The sequence below is a fragment of the Carya illinoinensis genome, chromosome 11 (genome assembly GCF_018687715.1).
Source record: "Carya illinoinensis cultivar Pawnee chromosome 11, C.illinoinensisPawnee_v1, whole genome shotgun sequence".
Taxonomy (NCBI): domain Eukaryota; kingdom Viridiplantae; phylum Streptophyta; class Magnoliopsida; order Fagales; family Juglandaceae; genus Carya; species Carya illinoinensis.
In genome coordinates this window covers 9,418,856-9,444,778 of record NC_056762.1, presented here as the reverse complement: position 1 = coordinate 9,444,778, position 25,923 = coordinate 9,418,856, and the positions used below count along the sequence as shown (strand labels likewise).

At 37.9% G+C, this 25,923-nt stretch overlaps 2 protein-coding genes and 1 long non-coding RNA gene across 6 annotated transcripts; 2 read left to right on the top strand and 1 right to left on the bottom strand.

The window, feature by feature from the left end:
* Positions 1-687: 687 nt before the first annotated feature.
* Positions 688-10,533, top strand: LOC122281074 (zinc finger protein 346-like). Its single transcript, XM_043092327.1, has 3 exons — positions 688-1,121; positions 5,555-6,046; positions 9,741-10,533. The coding sequence occupies exons 1-3, from the start codon at positions 750-752 to the stop codon at positions 10,308-10,310; spliced, it is 1,434 nt and encodes a 477-aa protein (XP_042948261.1). The 5' UTR covers positions 688-749; the 3' UTR covers positions 10,311-10,533.
* Positions 9,803-11,727, bottom strand: LOC122281075. Its single transcript, XR_006230130.1, has 2 exons — positions 11,391-11,727; positions 9,803-10,299 (listed from the first exon to the last, which is right to left on the bottom strand). It is a non-coding gene; the product is annotated as an uncharacterized LOC122281075 (long non-coding RNA).
* A 576-nt stretch (positions 11,728-12,303) lies between these two features.
* Positions 12,304-25,003, top strand: LOC122281546 (protein Daple-like). Of its 4 annotated transcripts, none has more exons than XM_043093126.1 (10): positions 12,304-12,468; positions 13,299-13,330; positions 13,435-13,455; positions 14,198-14,257; positions 15,159-15,261; positions 16,128-16,725; positions 23,593-23,728; positions 23,874-24,041; positions 24,132-24,240; positions 24,326-25,003. In XM_043093126.1, the coding sequence occupies exons 2-9, from the start codon at positions 13,322-13,324 to the stop codon at positions 24,186-24,188; spliced, it is 1,152 nt and encodes a 383-aa protein (XP_042949060.1). In that variant the 5' UTR covers positions 12,304-12,468; positions 13,299-13,321; the 3' UTR covers positions 24,189-24,240; positions 24,326-25,003. The 4 variants fall into 4 exon arrangements, with proteins under 4 accessions (XP_042949060.1, XP_042949059.1, XP_042949061.1 ...); XM_043093125.1 differs by having other exon boundaries at positions 13,267-13,330; XM_043093127.1 differs by lacking the exon at positions 13,299-13,330.
* Positions 25,004-25,923: the final 920 nt, after the last annotated feature.

The window sequence follows — 25,923 nt, the reverse complement described above, 5'->3', positions numbered from 1 at the left end:
TTGGAGAGCTTGGAGACGACGAGATCCGCTGGAGAAGGCGACCACTGGACCTAAATAGGGATTACGGGCTGAAGAAGGGCGACTAGTGAATAAGAAAGAATCAAGTTCGGGAGAAAGAAAGAGAAAAGAAACTTGGAGGATTTTGGGAAATAAACGAGAAACCGAGGGAAAGAGAGAGGAACGGGTAGAAGAAAATTGATAAAATATTGTTTGCTCTTTGTACAGTATCTTGCCAGACTTGAAGAGCTCTTAAGAATGACTGTAGCATTTATGTCAAACTTACCAATTTTGATTAGGCCATTACAAACAACTTTACACAAAATTCTATTTATTTTTATTCTTGCATTGGGCAATGACAATACTCTTAGAGTTTTGGAATTATTTATATTTATGACACACGAAGTTCAAGGTTTAAAATTTTTGTGTATGAAAATATTTTATCTTATTTTAATGTTATAATTTTTTTAAATTTTTATATAAAATATAATAAATATTTTAAAATTTTAAAATAATAATAATATTAAAAAATAATATTTTAATAATAATTTATTTAACTTTTTAACTCCATTCATTTCACCTTTATTTTAACTAAACGGCTCAAGTGGATAGGGCCGCGAAGAATCGTGACGTTGGCCCAAGTTCAACACACCCATGTCTCTTAGGCCTATTTATAGGCATTTTTCCACATTAAGGATTCACCATTTCACCGACTCTGCAAAGGTCTCTTTCTGCGATCAGATGCTTTTTCCATGGACCATACCGCCATATTGACTTCACAGCAACAGCAACAGCCAAACTCTGACTCTAACTCCAGCTTTTCTTCAATTTCACAAACCTTAATGCATCACCAGGCACCACCACCACCCTCCTCCACCTTTGCCTCCCACTTCTCTCGCCAGCCTCACACCACCCTCCCTAACCCTTTTCTATCTTTTCCTCAGCCAGTGCTTCCCTCTGCTCTAACCTCCAGTTCAGACCTCCACCCTCCTGGAACAGACCCGTTTGCCAATCCGGGCTCTTACCCATCAACCAATGTCGAACATGGAGCACATTTTCAGTATTATGTGGACCCAAATGCAAGTTCGCAGAATTGGGTCTCCGAACCCATTGGATATGAGGCTGTAAGTCTCTCTCTCTCTCGGCTGGATTTACTTTTTATGGGGTTTGGGCAATTTTATTCTTGCGTGTAAGTAATTTTCGGGTTTTTGAGCTCTTTATATAACTTTCTTTTGTGCGCAATTTAATTCTCTTTGTGGTGTACCGGTATTGGTTTGACTAGAAATGGAATTTTTGGGTCTCTCTATGTGGGATCGTGGTTAGTGAAGTGGGTTTATGGAGTGGTTTTCTACACCCCTCAAAGTAAAGGAAAGTGCAGTGAACTACTAGTGAAATGGATTTATGGAAGCTCCAGCTTTCAAAGCCAAACTGCAAAGACTAGTAGAGTGCATTCATTAGAATCACCAGCTCAATCTGCACCAAAGTAAGCGGTAAGAAAAGTATGACCAGATGACCCACCCGTGGATAGCCCAAGTGCTAAGTGTGAACTTGTGTGCATGAACCCCATGTCTCAGGTTTGATTCTCCCTGGGATCAAACTGCTATTTAAGTGGGGGGCGCCATGGCGTGGGTTGCTGTGCTAGTCACCCCGGGGGTTTAGGTTCCATGGGTGAGTTCTAAGGGCTCTACCGTGGGGTGGTTCCCCATCATAAAAAAAAAGTATGACCGGATGTGTAAGACCATAATCAATAATGCCCTCTATATGCCCAAGTATTCTTCTTGTGTTGCAAAGTCAATTGGCAAATATCCTTTAGCGGCAAAAGTTGACATTTGCCTTGGTAAAAGTGATTTATTGACGAGCCCAGCAATGCTTTGATCGGTAGTGGGGTTAGATAAAGGAAGATTTCCATCCTTTTTAGAACGTTTGATAATGGCAATAGTAAGGAAGCATAAGGTTTGCAAGCGGTGGCCATATCATGCTTTGTGAGGTTGTTAACCAAATACTTAGATTGATGTGGAAAAGTTCAATTTCCAGAACAGAAAACCTGTAATGTAAGGGCCCTATGCTCAGAAATGGTGCTCAACTGGAATACTGTATCCTCAAATCCATCAACTTGGTGGTTATGACTTGGTTATCAACATAAACTAAAATCATAATGGTACCTTAGATAAGAGTGTCAAGCAAAAAGGTTAGGTTGGCAATAAAAAGTGAAACATGGTTGCCCATGGTGGTGCAATAAGTTATTGAACCAGGCCCAAGGTGCTTGCTTTGGTACATACGGTGGATTTGAACACTCGTCCTTGGGTGGGACTTTAAGAAATATTTTTAGAAAATGAGACGGGAATTACAAAACTTTTTATAACTTTTCCTTTCTTTCCTAGGATGCAAAAGATTCCATAGTTAAAAACTTAAATCTACTTTGTAAATTTAAGAGATTTTGCAGCAGAATTCATTAAATTGAATTACAAAGTATTTTTTACAAAATATAAGTTCATTTTTTTTTTTTGATAAGAACAAAATATAAGTTCATACACTAAATAAAACATGCCTAGGCTTCTATCACATTTTCCTTGAGCCATGTTCATCCTAACGCTTTCTCATTTCATTCCCAGATGGGGTACATATAAAAACAAAATGAGTTGAATACTTAGGAGATGTTTAGAGAATGAGATGAGATGAGAAATTTGTGAATATTAATGAAATAATTTGTGAATAGTAGTGATATAGTTTAAGTTAAGATATTTTATTGGGTTTTAGAAAATAAGAGAGAAACAATTGAATACAAATATGATAAATTTAAAATCTTATTAGAATATTATTTTGGTATTGAATTTGTAAAAGTTGCATTATTTTTTGTTAATAAATAATACCTCCTGTGTACTTGGGATATGCTTATTTTTGGTAATAAATCTCTTATTAATTATAAAAAAAAATATTATTTTTTGTGTTTTTTTTTTTGGAAGTTTGAGGAAGTTCTAATGATTATAATGATTACATAAAAAATTTAAAAATTTGAAATTGAAAGGTATTTGTGTTTGAATGATGTTTGGGAAGGAAATTATGAGAAATTTTTATATGAGATAAGATTAGATGGTTTGTGTTCGCAAACAAGCTCTTAGCAAACATTACCTCATACTGTAAACATATATTAACATAAGCTTTTATTCATATATTTTTCATTCATCTACCTACATTACATAAATCATTTTCTGCTTTTGAAAACATTACAAGGTGGAACCCCTAGGAGTTGGCTCAAGTGGTAAAGGCTTTGGGCTTGGGGATATGCTTTCCACAGGTCTAAGTTTCAAATCCTCTTAGGTGCAAAAAATCTCTAGGGACCATTGGACTGAGAATTTTCTCTTTAAATTACCCAAGGTGCACTTTTAGAAAACTCATTGCCAAGTGCCTATGCACTCCCGAAATTAGTTGGGACATAGTTTTTGGACACCCGATGCCAATAAAAAAATAAAAACATTACAAGGTGGGCTTTTTTTCTTAAATGGTTTTTCTCCTTTATAAAAACTTTTCCCACACCTTGTACATTCTTTCATAAAGAGTTGAAAGATTTCATAATATCCAATTTAACTATTATCACTTTCGATTGGTCGGTACAAACTGTTATGCCCCCGTATATTACGGTTAGTAGTGTTTTGGACCTGGACTTTGCCCGTGGCCATGTGTTAGGAATCTCTTTTAGTCAGGGGACAACATTGGGTGCACCGCTTGTACTACTTACTCGACATTACAATCTGCTCAATCTATTAGTACCATCATTCATTCAATCATTGGCTATTACGTAGCTTCATATAACAAAACATTCATTTCCTTTATTTTAATTCATTCATTTCAATCATTTCCTTTTCATTCATCAGTTCATTTCATTTCATAAAACATCAGTTCATAACATTGCGCATAGAACTCACCATTTCATTTCATGGATCATAAAGACAATAATTACCACATATAATACCCATTTCATCATGCGTACAATTATCATAAAGATGCATAAAAAGGGGGACAGGCCATTACATACATATCCTTCAAAACATTAATACTTGGCATAGATTCATAAAGCATCATTTCATTTCTAAAAGAAAACATCTCATTTCCTTTCATTGCATAAAAAGAGCATTTTTTTCATGAAAGCTTTTCATTTAGGTGTCATTTGGATGGTGAGTTGAGATAAGATGAGTTTAGGTAAAAGTTGAAAGTTGAATAAAATATTGATAGAATATTATTTCTTAATATTATTATTATTTTGAGATTTGAAAAAAGTTGAATTTTTTATTATATTTTGTGTAAGAATTTGGGAAAATTGTAATAATGAGATTGAAACCCTTTCACTATCCAAACGGGGCCTTAATTTCCATATCCTTTAGAAAACTCTAGAAGAGTATAAATGTGACACCCCCATGATACTGCTTGGGATGGAAAGGAAACTTAGAGCGTTGGAACATGCAACGCATAGTTATATACCCTTGTTCACAACAGTTAATATGCAATGCATTCTAATATGCAACTAGTAGTATGTAATAATCGCAGCAGAATTAAGGATGATAAAAATATTTGATACCAGAATGGACTAAACATCCTAATGATTAATAAACCATAAATAGGTACTTCCTCACTTAAAAGATCTGTATAAGTTCAACATAACGTGGGAGATAGAATCTCTATAATACAGAACTACATAGTCATATTAACTCTCGCATCCGCTCTATAGTTATAGGGTCAACGCTATGAATGTTAATATCAAGTCCACCCTCTTCTCCAAATCAGGCTTATCCTCAACCATTTGAAGCCAGCAGTACATCTTGCTTGTCGTAAGCTGATCTTGGCACAACTTCTGGGTTGCTGCCGTCAATGAAGCCTAGGAAACCATAAACTTTGAGGGCTGTTAGAATGTGAAATTTCAATTTTAGATGGTTGGGAGGGCTTAACTTAATGGTGATGTGATTGAAGCTTAGGGATGAAGACCACACATTGGAGGCTGGAGGAGGAAGAGAAGAGAGGGGGGGGGGGGGGGTGCAAACATGATGTTTGCAAAGGCTGCAGGAAGAAAAAAGTGCATGCTGACAGAAGGAAAAAAAAAAAGATGATAGAGTGCCAACTATCGCTGTGTTTCACAAAATGGTGCAGTCTCACTTCGATTTTTCTTAGTGAAATCTGATGATAAGCATTGGCAATCTTGCCTACAAAATAAAAGGCCCGCTAGGTGATCTTGCTAGTTCAGTGGATAAGATGGCTGCATGTTCTGATTTTGGATGCAGTACATTGAAATCCGAGGAGGGTTTTTTGCAGCTCCTAGCTGGACAGAGATGAATTTCCTAGAAGAACGAAAATGAACTAGTCTAGAAGAATGCAGAGAAATCTTCTCAACTAGAGAAATATTCCAATTTACATATGTAAATGCATGTTTATGATCATACACATCTGAGTAGTGTGAGCAGGACTGTTCTTATCTAACTGAACATTGTACAAGCCATAAATTCTCATATATGCACTCTGAATAGTTTGATTTACAGTGTTTCTTAAACCCATATTGTTTGATTTGTAGGCTATCAATTCTTTGCACGAGAATTCTATTGCGCCCACTAGTTCAAGTTCTTTATGGAGCAACTATTTGGTAAATCAAACTTTGGCAAAAGATGCCACAGGGATAATACCAAATCAAACTGATATTTTTAAGTCCAATAGGTGTGATCTCTGCAAAATTGATTGTAGTGGCAAAGAGGCTTACGAGAAACACATACAGGGAAAGAGACATAATAGGAATTTGCAAGTACAAAATAATCCTACTTCTACAATGTTACCAGGAAGCTCTGTTACAATGAGTGACATACCAAGCCAGGTGCCCAGTATAGATGGACAGACAATATTTGGGGCTTCGGGTTTGGTTGATGGTGAGGAGGTGGAGACAAAGAAACGGAAGCTTTTGGCAGGTGGGGCAGCAGTTGATTCTGTCAGGATTTGCTCAATATGCAATATTGCTTGCAATAGCCAAGAAGTGTTCAATAAACATCTGGCTGGGAAAAAACATGCTTCTCAGGTAAATTAAGCTGTTAACTAGCTTTTTGCAGGATTGACTTGTGTACACTGTTTAGCAATTGCTTTGCTTTTGAAGATTCTTCCATACCTTCCACCAACCACTGCTTATCTTTCATGGAAATGAATATTCCTTCACGGCTTGCATAAACTATTGAAGTTAATTTTCTTTTGTTGATCTATGAGATTAACTTGTATTCGTGTAATTTCTTCAAGCCTTCTTTTGAAACTTACATCTTCCACCAATCATTTCTTTCTTCTCTTGATTTTGATTGCAGCTACCATGGACTGTGCAAGTATTATCAGTGATTTTATCAATGGTGTAGATTAATAATATATACAATATGTTGTCATTATATGCAAATAATGAGTCATCTTAGATCCACTGAGTTATCTTTTATGCAGGTCCTCTAAACATTAAGATGTTATAACTATTATTGGAGTTTCACTTTAATGCTTTTGATTTGTGTCCTCCATTGATTTGCAGAACTGAGTTGTATAAGAAGTAATTGCAGATGGTGTGCATGTTGTCAAAATGAAGAATAAGCGTGTCTAGTTGGACCGCCTAGTTCAGTTTATGTTATTTTAGCTACAGAAAAGGAAAAACATTCATTTATACCGCATAGAATCTCTTTGAGTTGCTTCCTTCTTGGCCTTGAATTGTTGTTGTAATTGTTTCTAGTCATTCAACAAAGTTTATCGTCAAATTTTCATACTATTTATATCTCTATGGTTTCTCTAAGTACTATAACAAGTACTTGTGAGGGTTCTATTTTGTCTAATAAATGACATGCATATCTAATTGGATGGATATGTTTATTCCTTGATTGCATTTCATTACCACCTCTCACACTTATTCCTCTATTATGCTAGTTCTCCACTTCTTATGCTGCACCTTCTACTTTCGCTATTTATGTGTTCACGGGCTTGCCACAAAATATGACCTTCTCTTCTCTTTGGTTTGGTATACGTAGTGTGGTGTACATTTCGTTATATGCATGGTTTCTCTCTGATTCCATTGATAACAGTATTTTGTTGCTTGGATAAAGAGAAGGGGTAGGTGGGGAGGAGAAAATGATAATAGTATTTGGTTAATAATTAATCATGTTGCTCTAAAATTAATGTACTTATTATTATTATTATTATATTTGGTTAATGTATTGATGCAGTTCACCTAAGGCACTGACTAGCGTCATCCTTCACCTAAGACACCCCACCATCGCCACAGACAAGGCCGACGGACTCCAATGTCTCTGATGAGGACACTTCCGGCGTTGGTCCTCCCTCCGGCAACCTGATCTTTCTCAAATTTCTTGGAGATGTTGAGGAGTATTCTTGGAGGCGTCATCGATCGTCGTACTTGTGCCTCTCTAACACAGAAAAGACCGACGGGCTCCAGCGACTCCTGTGAGGACACTCCGACGTTAGTCCTCCCTCTAGCGACGAGATTCAAAATCTTCAAGGAGATTTCTAGGACCGTCGTCCGTCGGATCTATGCCTCCACCACCACAAACAATACTATCAAGTTCAGGTGACTCCTTTGAGGGCACTCCAGTGTTGGTCCTCCTTTCAGCAATCTAATTTTCTCAGGAAACCACTCCTGTGATTTTGTTAGCTCAGATCTGCATGTTTTGGGAGATGATGCTGTGATTTGGGACTAGAGGATGATGATGCGCGACGCTGATTCGTTTTAGATGGAAGGTGAGAGGTGGTTAAAGGTGGAATAAAAAACTTTTGTTTTTACAAAAGAGGGAGGAAATAGTTTTCGCATCTTTGAACGTAGTAAAAGGATAGCTAAGTTCATGTGCCTATGTGGGATGGCAGCTTTATGAGTTGGTAAGGGGATAGAGGATTGTTTAGAACTCATCTGTCATGATGGATTCTTCAGATAGTTAAGGATGGGTAATAGAGTTCTCGTAATTCAATATCATATTAATGCAAGGGGTAGTTTTTTGCAACTTTTAGAATTTTAGAATGGGAGAAGAAAAGGTTTGTTGGTGATCCCCGCAAATGACATTGGATGGAAAGGTTTTCTGAATTCCATTCAAAGTGTCACTTGGTCCAAAGCCTCTATTCTTAATTGTGCAAATAGAGGGGCGTTCATTGATGGAAAGATAGTGGGAAGGCCTTCCTTGGTCAAAGGTGCCTCATACGCAATGGCGTTGAGGTCATCGGCAGGTAGTCCAGTCGAGTGAAATTGGGAGACAAAGGCTGTCGGGTGACATTGCGAGAAGTGGGAGGTAAGCACCATGCAGTGTAGGGTGGAATGGCTACCTCGATTGAGTGTTTGAGTGTGGGAGAAGTGGAGGGGGTTTTGTGGGATGTGAAAGCTCAATTGACGAGGGGTTATGGAGTATGTGAGAGATCTTATGATTAATGTGGATAAGGGGTTGGACCTGGTCAAGGGTTTAGGTGGTGGGTTGAAAACGGACACGGGGGCCCAGGGAGTAGATCCTACGGGTTTGAAAGCCTCAAGTGCATCGGCAAAGGGCACTTCGACATCGTCACATATAGGGTTGTTGGATGCCGGTGTCCCTGTTCATGTCGGTTTGTCATCTAACTACCCTCAGTCACCAGTTGCATTTGGGGTTGGTACCTTTTTCCAGGGTTCACTTTTAGTTGAAGATGGGGGTCCTTCCAGGGTTTTGAGTACTTTGGAAGAAGCAAAAGAGCTTCTTTCAAAAGATGAAAATGAATTCTTGTTCTATGCCTTCTATGGCACATAAAGGATCGTCGGGGGGTGGAGCACTTACAAGCAATGTTCTCATTGATTGATCGACGACACCTATGCCAAAGGTGCAGGCACCTCTAATGGTGACAACAATAATGGACAGCAACAATATGGCTGTTGAGGAGGTTTGGGATTTGAAAGCAGGATACTGTGGGGGAGAAAATTACGGGTTTATCATTGGTGCCTTGTGAGGAAGAATGTCTAGGGTCGGCAATAGTTGGGAACTGTGTCTGGAGATAATGTCGTTCCCCTAGTTTATCTTCCTCTGACAAACAACATAGCAAGTTCACCATCAAATTGGATTCTGCATAAGGTTAACGAGATTTAGCTCATTGTGGGGCTTTCATACGGAGGATGTGAAGACCAATTTAAAGCACTACTCACTACAATACAGGCGGGCCACTCACTTGAAACCAAATCAAGTTTTAAGAAAAGCAGGGAGTTAAAATGTCTTTCTTGGACAATTAACTACGATGCTAACGGAGGTAACTCAAGTTGAGGGAAGAAGAAAGGGAGGGCATTATGAAGACAGCCTAGTAGAGGGAGTTTTGGGTGGAGTATTATTAGTCTTACAGGGGATTGGGGTTGGGGACGTGTGTATTTTGGATGGATGTATTTTGGGGTTGGGATCGGGCTTGATGCATTTTGGATAGACTTATAATTTTCATGGGCTTCATGGGTCATTTGGGGCCTAGCTAGTATGGGCTAGATGTTTTCTTGCATACGTTTAGTGTACTTGGTTACTCCTATTGATATATATATAATATTTTTACTTATAAAAAAAAAGAAAATAATGTACCGTTTAGTTATATTAGAAGCACATCGGGATGGTTTAGCCACTGCATACTAAATATGGCGTATGACTACTAATGCAAGAACTATTGGAAATAAGAAATAAAAAGCAGTACTTTCAAGGCAACACAATTGTTATATTTTTCTATATGATTCTATTTTGGTCACTATGCAGGCTCGCTTAATATCTCTCAATGGCGTTGGCCCATATATTGCTGCAATCAGGGCTCAAGATGGTAGCATTTGGAAAAATACTCTAAAGAAAAACAAGGTCGTTCAATCTGCTTGGTGTGAAGTGTGCAAAATCAATTGTAACAGCACTGATATCTACACCAAACACCTATTAGGAAAGAAACACCAGAAGAACTTGGAGAAACTGTCAAAATCAAATAATGATACTACTGCCCTTACCTCAAATGCTACACCAGCCTCAACAAATCCAGTGATTGGACCAATGGAAAACCCAGAGGCCAGTAAAGGCAATAGCGTCGTACCAAATTCGAGGAAGAAGGTAGCACGGTCGCTGGCACCAGAAGAGCTGGAGATGAAGAAACTAAAGATTTTGCAAGGTGGAGCAGCAGCTGGAGCTGTTAGAACGTGCAGCATATGCAATGTGGTGTGCAACAGCCAGACAGTGTTCAATTCTCATCTTGCCGGTCAGAAGCATGCCGCCATGGTGAAGAAACAGGTGGAAGCTGGAACTGCAACTGGAGCTGGAGGCCCTCAACTGATAACTGCAGCATAAACACCTTATTGCTTGGAAATAAAGTACCAGTTATCCTGATTATTTTTCATAGCTTTTTGTACATTCTCCTTTTGCTTACTTAACAGAGCTTTGAGAAAACCTGGCTTCACTTATTGTTAGAACAAAAATGCATCATGTTTATAGGGCACACCTGTAGTATATTTAAATATTGCAACTTATGTAACGTACAATTTAATATATAGAAATGGTGTGATTTCTTTTCTGGATGGTTTCCATGTCAGAAAATGCAAACAACCATCATAGTTCTCATGAATCCATGTAAAATTCCCATTTAGGAACCAAAAACACCACCCCCATTGGTCTCTATTATGTTGAAATTATCATCAAAGTCATTAATTGGAGTCTCGTCCTCTTACTAAAAAGAAAAGACAATAAAACTAATTATATAGCAAAACATTAAGTTTACTAGTTTCATCATTATATCTCCTTCTTACTTGGTAGAACATGGTTTGAGAATTTTCACTTATATTTATATTTAAAAGAGTTTTTGAATAAAATTTGACAGATTTGCCTGCATTTTCCCATCTTATCTCATACAAAAATTCTATATATAGTTACTTTTGCATACTTTTTGTACACTCTACTGATTAGTTATATCATTTTTTTAATATAAAATAATTAATTTGATCAATTATATCAGTGGAATGTGTAAAAAATATACAAAAATAACTGTACGTAACAGAATTACTTCATAAGATCTTTATGAAAATATTTTATCTTCTTGTAAATCTTGAAAGGTTAAAAAAAGCAGCCATGAAAGTTATGACCTATTGAAGTAGGATTTTCAAACTACATAAAACGTTTAACTTTCAACTCAGAAACGATTGATATCATACTGTTTCCTAAAGCTATATTAAATTAATCTTTTTATCAAGTAGACGACCTTGAACCCCACCTATAAAAAATCAAAAATTAAGACCATTTTGATATTCATAGGTAACATCATGATGGCATGAGGCAAAAGATGTGTGCACAGTACGTTAAAATGGGAAGGCAAATAGAAAGCCCTAAAAGCTATAAAGCTAGCATCCAATAATGGATTTTGGAAGACAAACTTACCTTGCTAAAGGATTGGCTTCCCTTTTGATATAGAACCTCCTACCTCCCTCCAAGATAATTTTTGAAAACTGATGTCGTATTCCATTTACACGTTCGACCTTAGACTCGAATAAAATCGAATACCTTTGCGCGAATCTCTTGCTTGTTGCTTTACTAATATAATAGAAAGGTCTTTTCTCCACTTAATAAAATCAAGTTTTCGGCCTTATCTTGCAGGTGACGATGATTTTGAGTTAGCGGCGGAGAAAGACTTGGTACTCAAAAATTCCTCTAAAGAGGTAAAAAATAATAATAAAGTAATAAATAATAAAAAAAAATAGATAAAAAATAATAAATAGTAATGAAAATAGTGAAAAATAATAATAAAGTAATGAATAGTAGTGAGAAGTGTTGAGAATTTCTCAGTATTCTCAATACCCAAATGCAGCTTAAGAATAAGAACTAAAACTAAAAAAAGGGCCGAATAAACAAACGGAACGCTGGATGAATATTTGAAATGGCAAATAGCTTTATGAAAATTGAAAAGAAAAAATTAATTATTTTCTTTGTCTCACTAAAATTACTTACTAAAAAATGAAATCACAATTTTCAATCATAAATTTCTACTTTTTATTGTCTTTTTTATTTTTAAAACATGGATGAAAAGTCTCGAATTCAGATTTTTTAAAATCATATGCCATCAGATCATAAATAACTTTCAATGAATCTGTATGCCCTCCATTCAAATATAATTGTTAGTATTATTTCGAGTACCTGAGTTTTCAGTCATGACTCATCTTAACAAAATAGTAAAATAGTAAGGAATTACTCAAAAGATTTTACTCAGCGACAGCGGGTAAGATAGTATCCATCTACTTGTTATTGACCCGACCCGTATGAGTTGGCAACTCAACTCTCAAATAGCTCCCATTCTTTCTTCTTTAAGCTAAACCGCTCCCATTCAAATTACGCTTTTAAGCTGGCCACAACCAAAATCCAAATTCTACAATCGTTTCAAAATTTCCCAACCAGAATCACAAACCCAAATCTCTCAGTCTTGAAAGTTTGAATCTTTCGGATTCTGATTCATACTTCCGAGGTATAAACGCTTCCGAAATTTTAGGTGGTTGTGTCGATTTATTTCGCTTTGTTAATTTATATTGGAGTTGAATGGGTGGTTTGATCATTGATGAATAGGGTTCGGTTTTCTTTCACTTCTATTGAAGGGTTGCATTTTAGCATCAAATGAATCATACTATGTTTTATTTTATTTTATTTTTTCTATTTATTCTTTCTTTCTGATATGGTTTTCAACTTTTCAGAGAGATGTAAACCTATTAACGTGAATATATTTATTCATTTTCTTTGGGATTCAGTGAATATTATTACTTTCTTTTCGGGAGCTGCTCCATCATACATATTAGTGGGAACCTAAACTAAACTCAAATTTGGGGAGTATTTAAAGTGAAATTGATACAATTTACCCTTTATTTAGATAACATTGGGAAAATATTTCCGCACTTCTTTTTTGTTTGTTGGGGGTGGGGGGGATGGATTTTATCTCATGTCAATGCGTGGAAGGGATTTTTTTTTTTTTTTTTCAATTTGTAAATTTTCTTTTCTTTCTCTTAATTAATTAATTAATTTTTTTTTTAATGAATGTTCATTATCAATGCTGTCCCCATTTTGCGGAAAGATGAATGGACTGTGATTCTTGTGTCCTTAGGATGACATACAACCAACTTCTCGCATTTCTTTTTGCCTCTTTTAGCTTCCTTTTTTTTTGTGTGTTTTTTGTATTTTTTTCTGTTTCTGGGCTTTCATTGAAAGGTTACACAATTACGCTGCATATTATCTTTATGTTGCATCATCTAAGTTCATCATTTGTTTATTATAGATGATGCCATGTATTGCTCTTCCTATTTTTAGGGATGGACTTAATCTTTTAAGAAATGATACAGGTATTTATTTGTTTTGCACATCTGTGTATTTTTTACTTGCACGTATGTCGCATGAGACAAAGACTGACACTGAAAACTTTTCTGACATCGAGGAACTCTTTCAGATTGAGACTAGATGTAGAGAGGTATGTTTTGTGCCTATTGTATCTACTTTTAAATATAATTCTAAACATGTTAGAGGAGTTGCGATTTGTGGCTTTAAGATTGTCTGAGAGTATTGTAAGCAGATAGTTTTTAAGTTGAGTTCTTGTCATTAATTTATATTTGCTTGTATATCAAAATCACCATCAATGATTTTTTTTATCAGTAAGTAAGAACTTTATTGATGAGAGAAATACAAGAAATACAAGAAATAAAATATTAAAGAAAAATATTCTAAACTCATCCATTGACAGCTTGTGACCTCTAAAACTTCTTTCATTCCTCTCTCTCTAAAGGCACCACCATAGACAAATCTGAACCATCTTTCAAATTACTATGATTTGTGAGTACCATGTAAGCCTCTCCAATTTGCTAGAAACTCAACCACCCTTCTCGGCATTGCCCAAGATAACCCCACTCTAGCAAAGAATAATTTGCAAGGAACATTTTGAGGTTTTAACTTGTAAACATTATCGCGTGAGCCATTCATTTCCATTTTCCTAAAATCGTTTCTGAGTTTAGTATTAATGATTGAGAGCTGAAAAAAGAAAAAGAAGTGGCCAGTTGTCCTTTTTCAGAAGACTTTGGTTTAGTAATATTTACGAGCCATTGGCTGTTTGTTAGTAATTGAATTTTTTAATATGTATAAATTTCAATTTTCATTCTACTTGATTTTTGTTCATCCCCTTATTGATCTATCTACATATTTTCTTTATTTGCATGCAGTTAAAGAAAGAAAAGAACATGCTGAAAGACTCACAATCTGAAAGCTTTGAACTGATTCGGGTAATGTTTGCATGCTATATGGTTTTCTTTCAATTCCATTAGGTTATGAAACAGAAAAAAAGAAAAAAAAAAAGAAAAAAAAAAAGAATTATTTTTTATTATAAGCTGAAGTCATTGATTTTTCTCCTTTGGATGAATCATGGAAATACTTATTTTCCCATTTCCATGGCCTCTTGATGTGTTTATTTTTCTATTGATTTTCAGTTCATTGTCTTTCACATTGTCCTGTAATAGAGGAACTAGTCAAGATTAAAAAAGTAGTATTGCAAATTTACTCTTGGAATCCAGTGGTACCCTGTTTTGAACTGCATGATTTGGATATGGGATTGCAAAGGTAATAATTAATTTTTATAACACTGCATGGGTGGTTATGGTTGAACCTCTCATACCAATCTTCTAATTGCATTTTTTGGGTTATGGCATGTAAAAGTAGATTGAAAAATCCACCCAGTAAATATTATAAACCATATTGTTGTACTTGATACCATGCCTTTGCAAGTCAGCTGCTGGACAAAGAGTGTCCAAGTCGGATATACCTATACTCCAATTTGTGCACAAATTGTATTCTGATACTTATCAGAATAACATGATGAAAACCTCTCATTTGAATCAGAAGGTCAATCAGAGGGCAAAAAAGGTAAAACGAATAAAAGGACATAAAAAAAAACAAACAAAAGATGGCTTTAACTGTTTGTTCCATTCCTCTTCTTTGGTCCATAAAGAAGTATATGTTTAACAAGAAGAATATATTCTGACAGAATATCAATGAAGACTCGTTTTTTTATAGGTTTTTTATAGTTTTTTTTTAAATGTGTTCACGGCAAGAAATTTTGTCCACTGCCGCAAAACACACCAAGCATTTAATCTCATCGTAGCAAATGAAGACATTTGTTTCATGCAGAGACTAGAACAACATGTGAAATCATTGTCAAAGGCTCGTTCAGAAGACAAGAAACACATTCAAAAGTTGGAAAAAGAGCTATTGAACTGCTCTCAAGAAATAGGTAGTTATTCTTGTATCTATACATAAATGTTTTCTTAGGTTTTCCATTATTTTAAGTGATTGTACAATTTTCATTTTATTATTTAAGGAATTTGTTTCATGCCATTCTGATCAAAAGAATATTAAGATGAGCTAACTTTTTCATGTGTAAAATTGTAATACGTCCATTATTTTGGAATACATTCACTTGCTCTATGGTTCTAAGGTTGTGGAAACTCAAATTTTATATCGTTGTTTGAGCAATGTATCCATTGTGTCTTTGTGTTTTTTAGTTCTTTGTCCTTACATTAGGACTTGTTTGGGAACACAACTATTCTCAGATATTCTCAGACTACTTCATTGCTATTCACAAATGGTTCACGACTATTCACAAACTATTCAATACTATTCACAAAATATTTCACTACTATTCACAGATGATCTGAGATACTCTTAACATCCAAACGGAGCTACCTTGAGGAAACTTTGACATGGCCATGGTGATTTAGGATAACCCTATGCAAGGATAAATATTTGGGTGTTTTGTTCAGCTCTTGAGTTTTATTCCCCGATCAGTTATCCTGAAAAATCATATCTAGAGGTGGGGCTTAATGCCCTCTCTTCTCTATATAGTTCATGCAGAATTTGTGCATGGTTTAGGGGAAAGCAGTTCATGTATATGTCGGTTCCACCAACAAGATCAGTTGTGTTCAACCATTGGATATTTATATAATATATAATTCATAGAGTTAAAAAATTTTCTTTAGATATTTTTCATCCGTCAAATGGGTTACTTCAGACATCCTTTCTGGTATTGTCAATGAAAATGTAACAGCATATGCACATTGATGGAAGGTGCTCTTTAACTCAATCACAGCTTCATCTCAGATTACCTGCAGGATCAACTAAATGTGAGGAACACGGAGGTGAACTGCCTGATAGAGCATGTACACAGCCTTGAGCTGAAATTAGCAGACATTGAAGATTTACATGACAAAGTTGACAGGTCAAGGGAGGAGCTAAAGAGGTCTGATTCAGAGCGCTTGCTCTTGCTGCAGGAACTAGATAGAAAAGAAGCAGAGTTACAAAATTCAGCTTTATGCATAGAGAAATTAGAGGAATCCATCGCAACCATGGCATTAGAGTCTCAATGTGAAATAGAAAGCATGAAACTTGATATCATGGCCTTGGAACAGAGTTGCTTTGAGGCTAATAAAATCCAGGAGGAAACTACTGAAGAAAGAGCTAGGATGAATGGGATTATTCAAGAGCTTGAGGCTCAGTTTCAGGATGCACAGAAAATTATTGAATCTCTGGATGAGGAAAATAAGGAACTGAAAGAGAAGCTTGATATGTCTGAAAAGAATGCTAGACTATTTTGTCAAGGGATTGAAGAATGGCTGCAAAACAAGGACAGATCCTATCAGAAGTCTCAGATCTGCTTGAGCAAGCCAGAGGATAAGCTTAGTATATTAAAAGAATTCGGGTATGTTACACTTTATAATTATGCATTAATTTGTGTGTGATTTATGTCCAGAAACATTGTAATGTGTTAGAGAGAAGAAGCTCTTTTTTTCCAGTCCACTTTTTAGACCTGCCACATGGACTTTTGCTAACCATCTATCAATAGTCTCTAGCCATAAATTCTTATTCGCTGTTATCTATCTGATTCGTTCTCTTCACTTATCAAGACATCATATTTTGTAGCATTAGAATAATAATTAGTTATATTTTGATTGGTTAGTGGCTACCACCACTTGGGATCTGTCTTGAATCTTGAGGTCTTTGTTGGTGCAGTCATTTTATTGGTGCTTTACTACAAATCTGGGTGGTTGTTTCTTGGTAACTGGTTGAATATCATGTACCTTAAATTATAATGTGTTTCATGAAAACTGTCACTGTTTGTATTTTAGGGGAAAATTTTATCATGTGCCTGAAATTATAGTGTGTTTCATGAAAACGACAATGAAAAATGATATTATGATTTTTTGGGTGGGTGGGGGATGGATGTTTGAAATTATGTTTTTAACTTGGAAAAGGCACAATCTTAGAGGGATGATCTTAGAAGATAAAAGAAATTTCTTACCCTGAGGAGTAGCTCAATTGATCAGGCCTTGGGTTTGCTCTCCAATGGTCACTAGTTCGAGTTCCCTCAGGGCCACTTGAGGTTTGTCTGGCCGTTAACTTCAAGATCCCATGGGATTAGTCAAGGTGCGCAAGCTGGCCCGGACACCCAATGATATTAAAAAAATAAAAAATAAAAAATTCTTCTTCAATAGATTATAAATCATCAATTTTGATTCATATGGCTACCTTGCACTACCATTTAGGCCTTAAACTGGTCCATCTTTTGAAGTTTTTTTGGATACGATAAGTTTGTCTTATAAGGTTGCTAAAAAAAGTTCTTTTAAAAAAATGTTGTTTATGGTTGTCTTGAGAAGAAATTGATGCAGTAAGTTTTGTTTTCAAACCCTAACAGCTTATTAAATTATTGCATAAATTTATATCTGTCACTTTGTTTTCTGTCAAAATTCCTTTTTTTTGAGAAAAGTAAGAAGATATATTCAAAAGAATAGGCAAAATGCCACGTTCAGTACAAAGAATGTCCTACACTACGTAGGATCGAAAGAAATAAGAAACTCATGTAAATTCTGGCCATTAAAACTAACAGCAATAGCCCAAGTACAGAGAGTTCTAAAAAAGAAGACTTTCAGCTCCTCCATTGATCTCTCTTTATCCTCGAAAGTCCGATCATTGCGCTCTTGCCACACGCACCACATAATGCATATCGGGATCATCTTCCAAATTGCCTTAATCTGGTTGTTGCCCCTCAGACCTGTCCAGCTAGCAAGAACCGCCACAACTGATTCCGGCATAACCCAACCCAAGTCTAGTCTACAGAAAACCTCGTTCCATAACCCTCGAGCTACCTCACAGTGTAATAAAAGATGGTCAACAGATTCTCCCCCCTTCTTGCACATGCAACACCAATCTACGATGATCACCCTTCGTTTTCTCAAATTATCCGTTGTGAGGATCTTGCCCAAAGAAGCGGACCACACAAAGAAAGCCGCTTTGAGGGGCGCCTTGTGTTTCCAAAGCTTTTTCCAAGGAAACTGTGAGGGTTGCCCTTGTGTTAGAGCCTTGTAGAAAACACGAACTGAAAACATACCTTTTCCCGACAGTACCCACCACAACGAATCTAGAAGCTGAACACTTGGTTTGGTTGAGTACAAGAGGCTGAAAAAGGCTTCAAAAGTGTCCATTTCCCAATCTTGAGCAGCCCTGCTAAAACTGATATTCCACTGAATTTGCTCCCCCATGACCACCATGACTTCTGCCACTGATTTCTCTTTGTCGCTTGCAACCAAAAATAATGTCGGGAATAAATCCTTAAACGCACAATTGCCACACCAGGTGTCATACCAGAATTTGATCCTGTTTCCCTCTCCTAAACGAAGCCTCGTATAGTGAGAGAAAACCTCCCATCCCTGTCTAATATGTTTCCACAATCCCACGCCATGAGCCCCTCGCACTTCCTTAGAACACCAACCACCCCATAATTCTCCATACTTATTTGCAATCACCACCTTCCAGAGAGCTTCTGGTTCTCTATGGTATCTCCACAATCACTTTCCAAGTAGCGCCTGATTAAAGATTCTCAGCTTTCTAATGCCCAACCCCCCACTCGAGATGGGCTTACAAACCTGTTCCCACCTGACTAGATGAAACTTAAACTCCTCTCCTATTCCGCCCCACAAGAAGTCCCGTTGTAGTTTCTCAATACGAAGTGCCACCCTTGCCGGAATAGGAAACAGGGAAAGAAAATATGTTGGGAGGTTAGATAGGGTACTCTTTATTAGCGTTACCCGACCCCCTTTTGATAAGTACATTCTCTTCCAACCTGCTAAACGTCGCTCTACTCTCTCAATCATTGTATCCCATAACGCAACTGCTCTCGAGGGGGCCCCCAACGGAAGGCCTAGATATGTCATGGGGAGTGTAGCAGTCTTACACCCCAAAGTATTTGCCAAGTGTCTTAGACGCTGAACACCACCAATAGGCACCATCTCTGATTTGTCTAGATTCACTTTCAAGCCTAACGCTACCTCAAAGCAAAGTAGGAGTGCCTTCAGTACTCTAACTTGGAGTTGGTTCGCCTCATAGAAAATTAGGGTGTCATCTGCAAACAACAAATGGGAAATGTTAATACTACCCCCTCCTGGGGTTCCAATCAAGTAACCAGTCATATGCCCATTTGCAACCAGGACTGAGATCATTCTGCTCAAAGCCTCCATTACAATGACAAAGAGTAATGGGGACAACGGATCTCCCTGTCTTAGTCCTCGTGTGCTATTGAAAAAACTAGTAGGGGTTCCATTTATTAAGACTGAGAATTTCGCCGTAGAAATGCACCATCGGATCCACATACGCCATCTCTCCCCAAAACCACACTTCCCCAAAATATCAATTAGAAAGTCCCAATTAACATGATCATACGCCTTCTCCATGTCTAGCTTACATATAATCCCTGGATGACCCGCTTTTAATCTACTGTCCAAGCATTCATTGGCGATGAACACTGCATCTAGGATCTGTCTGTCCTTTACAAATGCATTTTGAGGCTTTGAAATAATCTTTCCAACGATCTGACTAAGGCGATTTGCCAGTATCTTGGATAAAATCTTATAGACCCCGTTGACTAGGCTAATGGGGCGAAACTCCTGTATATTCTCCGCTCCCGCCCTTTTTGGTATTAAGGCTATAAAAGTGGCATTTAAGCTTTTCTCAAGCTTTCCAAACGAATAAAACTCCTGCAGCACCTCCATTAAGTCCTCCCTTAGGATCTCCCAACAAGTTTGGAAAAAACCCATAGAGTACCCATCTGGACCCGGAGCCTTGACTTTCGCCATTTTCCTTACCACATCTAACACCTCTGCCTCTTCAAACGGTCTCTCCAAACGATTAGAGTCCAAAGGTCCAATGGACTCAAAAGCCAACCCCTCTAGCTTAGGCCTCCACCCCACCTGCTCAATAAGAAGCTGTTCATAAAAACTAACCACGTGATTGTTAATCACTTGCACATCCCTGCACTCTGACCCATCAATCTTCAGCATCTCGATGTTGTTGGATCGCCTGTGTGAATTGGCAACCCTGTGAAAAAACTTAGTGCTACGGTCACCTTCCTTCAGCCATATAGCTCTAGACTTCTGCCTCCACGAGATCTCTTCCATTAGAGTGATCCTCTCGAGCTCTACAACCAAAGCTAATTTTTGGGCTTGTTCCCCCTGATTCAAAGGCCTTAACTCTTGAATCCTTTCTAACTCTTGTATCTCCCACTGCTTTGTTTTCTTGAGTTCCCCGATATTGCCAAAGGACTGCTTGTTCCAAAGCTTTAGATCTTGTTTTAAAGCCTTTAGCTTTCCAGCAAAAACAAAACTAGGAGTACCCTGAATCTGGTATGAAGACCACCACTGTCCGACCCTCTCCACAAAGCCTTCAGTTTGCATCCACATGTTTTCGAACTTAAAGTGTTGCTGCCTTCTTTGAATTCCCCCACCGTCCAGCATGATGGGCCAATGATCCGAGCACAACCGAGGCAATCTCTTCTGCCACACCTTTGGATAGTGAATTTTCCATTCCGGGGAGATTAGAAATCTATCTAACCTAGACCATGTCTGATTATTCGCCCACTTGTATAAGCCCCCCGCTAGTGGTAAGTCCACTAGGTTCATCTCAGAAATGCATTCCCAGAAATCTGACATTGCTGGACGCATTCGTCTATTTCCAAAACACTCGCTTGGGAATCTTGTTACATTGAAATCACCGCCTATGCACCAAGGAAGATCCCACCAGCTGTGTAATCCAACTAGTTCATCCCATAGAAGTCTTCGGTCACTATCTGCGTTGGGTCCATAAACACCTGCAAAGGCCCACATAAACCCATCGATCACACTCCTAAAAGAACATGCCACTGAGAACAACCCCACTGCCTCCTCCAATTTCTCCACCACCCGTTGATCCCACATCACCAACACTCCTCCCGAGGCTCCCTTCGCTGCCAAATACACCCAATCGACATGAACACAGCCCCATATACTTCGTATTATTTTTGTATTGACTATTTTCAATTTCGTTTCTTGTAAGCAAACAATGTCCGGCTTCCAACCACGCAATAAGTTTCTTACTTGAAGCCGCTTACTGGCATCGTTTAGACCCCGGACATTCCACGATAGAATTTTTGGTTTCATTTATTTGAGTAAGCCAGCCCCTTCCCTTTTGACCTCTCCCTACTTGAGCTACCTTCAGAATTCATGGACCATGTTAGCCTATTGAGTTCCCGCTGTTTCTTGGACCCCATTTTCCTTTGTTGTTGACGACCCACTTCAATGCCGGTGAGTAATGCCATGAATTGCTCTTCATAACCTTCACACTTTAGTCCCATCATGTCCTTTATATCATTCACCGTTTGGAACACCCAATCTGAAACACTAGAAGGATCCGGGTACATACAGTTAAGAGGAATTGGATTTTGTATCCTAAAATCCTTTTGCCCCTCCAAGTTCACTTCTCCAATCTCTAAACCCCCTTCCCCTTCGTGCTCATTAATCCCCTGTAAGAGCCTTTGAGAACTCTCTTCATCAGATAGAAAAAGCTCACTGGCCGAATCCTCTTCTTCTCCTCCTTCACTGTGTTCCACTCTTACAATATCACAGATTACCCCTAAGGGTCTCGCCGGACCCCCCCCTTCCTCCCCAAGCCCCGTCGGTTGGTTCTGCACAGACCCCCTAAGAGAACAGGCACTCGGTGATGAGGGAAGGATGACTAGAGGCACTAACGGCGTGGTCTGAGGCTCGAAGAAAACTTCCCGGCTCTCCGGCGCAGTTGGATGGTCTACTGGCATGTTCTGATGCCGTTGGGGTGGAGGAGGAACCACCGTCGGCATCATCTCAGTACTCTGCACCGTGGTCTGCTGATGGTTGCTCGTCGTGTCAACGGGATTTGTGACTTCTGGTATCAACTGGTGGTCGGACGGCGTCGCCGGCGTCATCTGTTGGTCGGCCGGCCGATTCTGTTGCCGGCGCGACGAAGATTCCGGTAGAAGACCATCGCCTGACCAATGACCCGACTTCTTACCCGTGACCCGTGCCCATTCCTGCCGGGCCGAGTTCTTCAGCTGGTGCTCGGGCCCAACCCAGGGCCGGCCCACCTGATACCCATTCCAGCCCTTCCCCTTATGATATCTGCCCCTCCTATGATCTGTGGGCTTTGCCCACGACCAGCCCAGCCCGAATCCTCATACCAGCCTGCTCCCCCTCCTACCCTCCTTAAATTGCTTTCCCTAAAACGCACTGTTTCCACACCTTCTTTAAATGCCTCGACCAGCTTCCTCACCAAGGACACCTCCTCCTGCACCATCCTCAACTGATCCTGCATATCACGTACCAACTCCCTCACGTCTCTGCCACTCTCTGTCTCCCTAGACTGATCTCTATGGGCTCGATGTACAGTACCCCTTCTTGCACCAGTTAACCCCGCATGCGTCCCCTCCTTCAGTAAAGCTTCTCTGTAAGAAATTACCTTCTCACCCCCTCTCTTTAGAGCTTCACCAGGTTTGCCATGGCTGTTTTTCACCATCTGTAAACTCTCCTTCAGTGCCTCACGTAGTTTACTCCAGCCATTACTACCTTCCTCTTCAGGGATAATAATGCAACAGTTTCGTCCCCCATCACCATACACTGCCACCTTAACGAAACGACCTCGACTATTTGAGGACCTTTGAATAATAAAACTCCTGTGACCCTCCCTCCTAGATGAAAAGAAATCTTCTCTTCTATCTGTCACACAGCCCTCCAGAGCTCCACCTAGCCATTGCGTAGTCCCCAGTCCAAGCAATAATTCTTGTTTAAACCTCCTTCCTCTCTCAGTGATGCGAATCAAGCCACCCTCTCTCACAACTGAAAAAAACTTAGTGTCAATCGCAAACTCCCGCCTGAAACCCATCCTGCCTTCCGACGACGTTAATATCAACTAGTAACCATCTCCGACGGCAGAAATGTGAAAAGAAAAGATAAAAATGCACTTGTACGGAGAGAGAATTTTTGGAGAGAGTTAAGTGACAATCAACAGATTGTAGTAGCGTAGAAGATAGTTCATTCTTGCCTCATTTGGTGTATTTGGAGGGAAATAATGATAGTAAATTTGAGAATAGAGAATGGACTTTACAGGAGATCAAAATTTCTTTTTCAACACTACCCTTTTCCTTTAGACAATTGCTATAAACTTTAATATGCTTCTTTCTGTCAAAATTCTTGTTTTGACATCTTTACTAATAATTGGATAATACTTGAAGCACTTGTGGAGAAGTCTTGGGTCCACTTCTTTCACAGTTGGCAAAGGAGTGCAGAGTTGATGCCGATTCAAGAACGAAGATGGAGAATATGTCAAGACAGATCCAAGAATATGAACTACTTGTGAAGCAACTTAAGGTATGACCATATGTGGAAGCATTGCCTTCAACATGATCTAAATGACTAATTGCAGTATGTTTCAAGTGGGATCAGTGCGCTAGGTTTTAATCCTTTCTGGACTTCGAGGTTACATGACTTGATTGTATCTGGCAATGGTTTCTAGGAAGAATTGAGAGAGGAAAAGTTGAAAGCAAAGGAAGAAGCAGAGGACCTAGCACAAGAAATGGCCGAGCTAAGGTACCAAATTACCGGTTTGCTTGAAGAAGAGTGCAAGCGTCGTGCTTACATTGAACAGGCATCTTTACAGAGAATTTCTGAGTTAGAGGCACAGGTATTGATGTTTATATTTGCAATCTTCCTTGTCAGCCTCATAGGGAATAGTCTTATGGTTGAAAAGACACAATCTTGTTTTGTGATCAAGGTCCAAAAAGAAAAGAGGAAATCATTTGCTGCTGTTGGGCATCTCCATGAAGTATAGAGATTGTGTTATCAAAAGGATTGAGGATCTGTGTGTAGAAGAAGTTATTCAGGTATGTTTTTTCACTCTAAATTCCCATCTAAATTTTCCATTCTTCTCAATGTCAAAGTAGCGTAACCAACATAGTATTTGCACAGGTCCCTTGCCCGTGGATCTATCCTTTGCGTTTATGTTAGGTGCTCTACTTCAGTAAGAACATGAATATTGTTCTTTCTTTTCTTAGATGCATGCTTAATCTTTCTGTGCCTGGCTGATACTTCTGTCAGACACTGTGAAGCTGTCAAGGGTACCAAACTCAAGAGTCTTTTTATAGATTGCTCTGTGCAAGAACCTTTAGAAAGTAAAACTTGTCAATTTTACTATGGATGACGATGCCTGGTATAAAGCTGCCCCCCATCTACTTGGGAATCGAAGAAGAGGTTATGCGACCTGTTGTGCTGTAAGTGCAATTTGTATACATGCGTCGTCACCAATGTTTGGGTAGTTCTGAAGTCCAATAGTCTCCTCATGCACAGGGTGCAAAGTTTACTGAATATTACAGTATCTCCACAGCATGCCAATGGAGCACGCTGCAGACACTGCACAGGCTCTCTTTTTTTCACTTTTCTGGCATATGATTCAGGAAGAGATATAGATATTTATGTTCCTGAGCACGTTGGCTTAATAGCCAAAAGTGTCAAAAAGCCATGTAGTCTCTATTTCTATATCAGACTGTTAGTGCTTATGCAGTCAAGAATATTAGTTATGTATCAATTTTTTAGTATAATGATTCATGCAAAGGATCCATTTCGATCCCTTGCTTGCATGTTGTGTGAGACGTAATCCCCCAGATATATCTTACGTGCGCATAAAGTTCATGGGCTCCAGAATGGTGGGTGTTTGGTTTTTAACACCTATTTCTTAACTAAAACTGTATTAATGGCATAGTTCATGAATTCTCACAGTTCAAAATGTCATTTTTTTTTTTCAACCCTTTTCTACGTTTGTTTTTCAGATAATAGAATTGAGTTGAACAAAATCTCCAAGTCTATCAGATATTAAGGCTATTTTTTTTTTTTTTTTCTCAAAAAGGTAAAAGTAAAAATAAAAATAGATTGTATTGCATTAATATATATTGTGCTCTATAACTCATTGCAATTACTTTCTTTTTCTTTTCTTTCTTTTAAGAAAATAAAATTTGTAATGAGAAATGCTACACATCATCCCACACCACACACTTTATATATTAAAATATTATTTTTTTATTTTTTTAATTTTTTATTTCATTTTATTCTTATTAAATTAATTTAATTATTCTATTTATCATCCACACACTACATATTTATTATAGAAAAAAATTAAAATAAATATGGTATGTGAAGTGTGAGGATGATAAGAAGAATTTTCCATAAAATTATAGGAAAATGCTAGTATGTATCCATGAGTTTGCCCTCTCATATTGATCGTTTATTTTTTATTTTTTAATTTTTTCTTTACTTAATAATTAAGAAATTGACTTTTAATGTATTAGTATATTTTTATTATTTTTAAAAAATATTTAAATATGTTAAAAAATATAAAAATAAAAATAAAAATAAAAATAAAAAATTGTATTAGTGGGCACGCTAGCGATCAAAGTTATGCAGTACACTAGCATCAAATTGTAAAGTTAGTCACTAAAGTGATATGAAAATCCATGTCTCTTTCTGTCAAATCAGAATTAAAAATAATAAAATAATTAAAAAATGAATTTAAG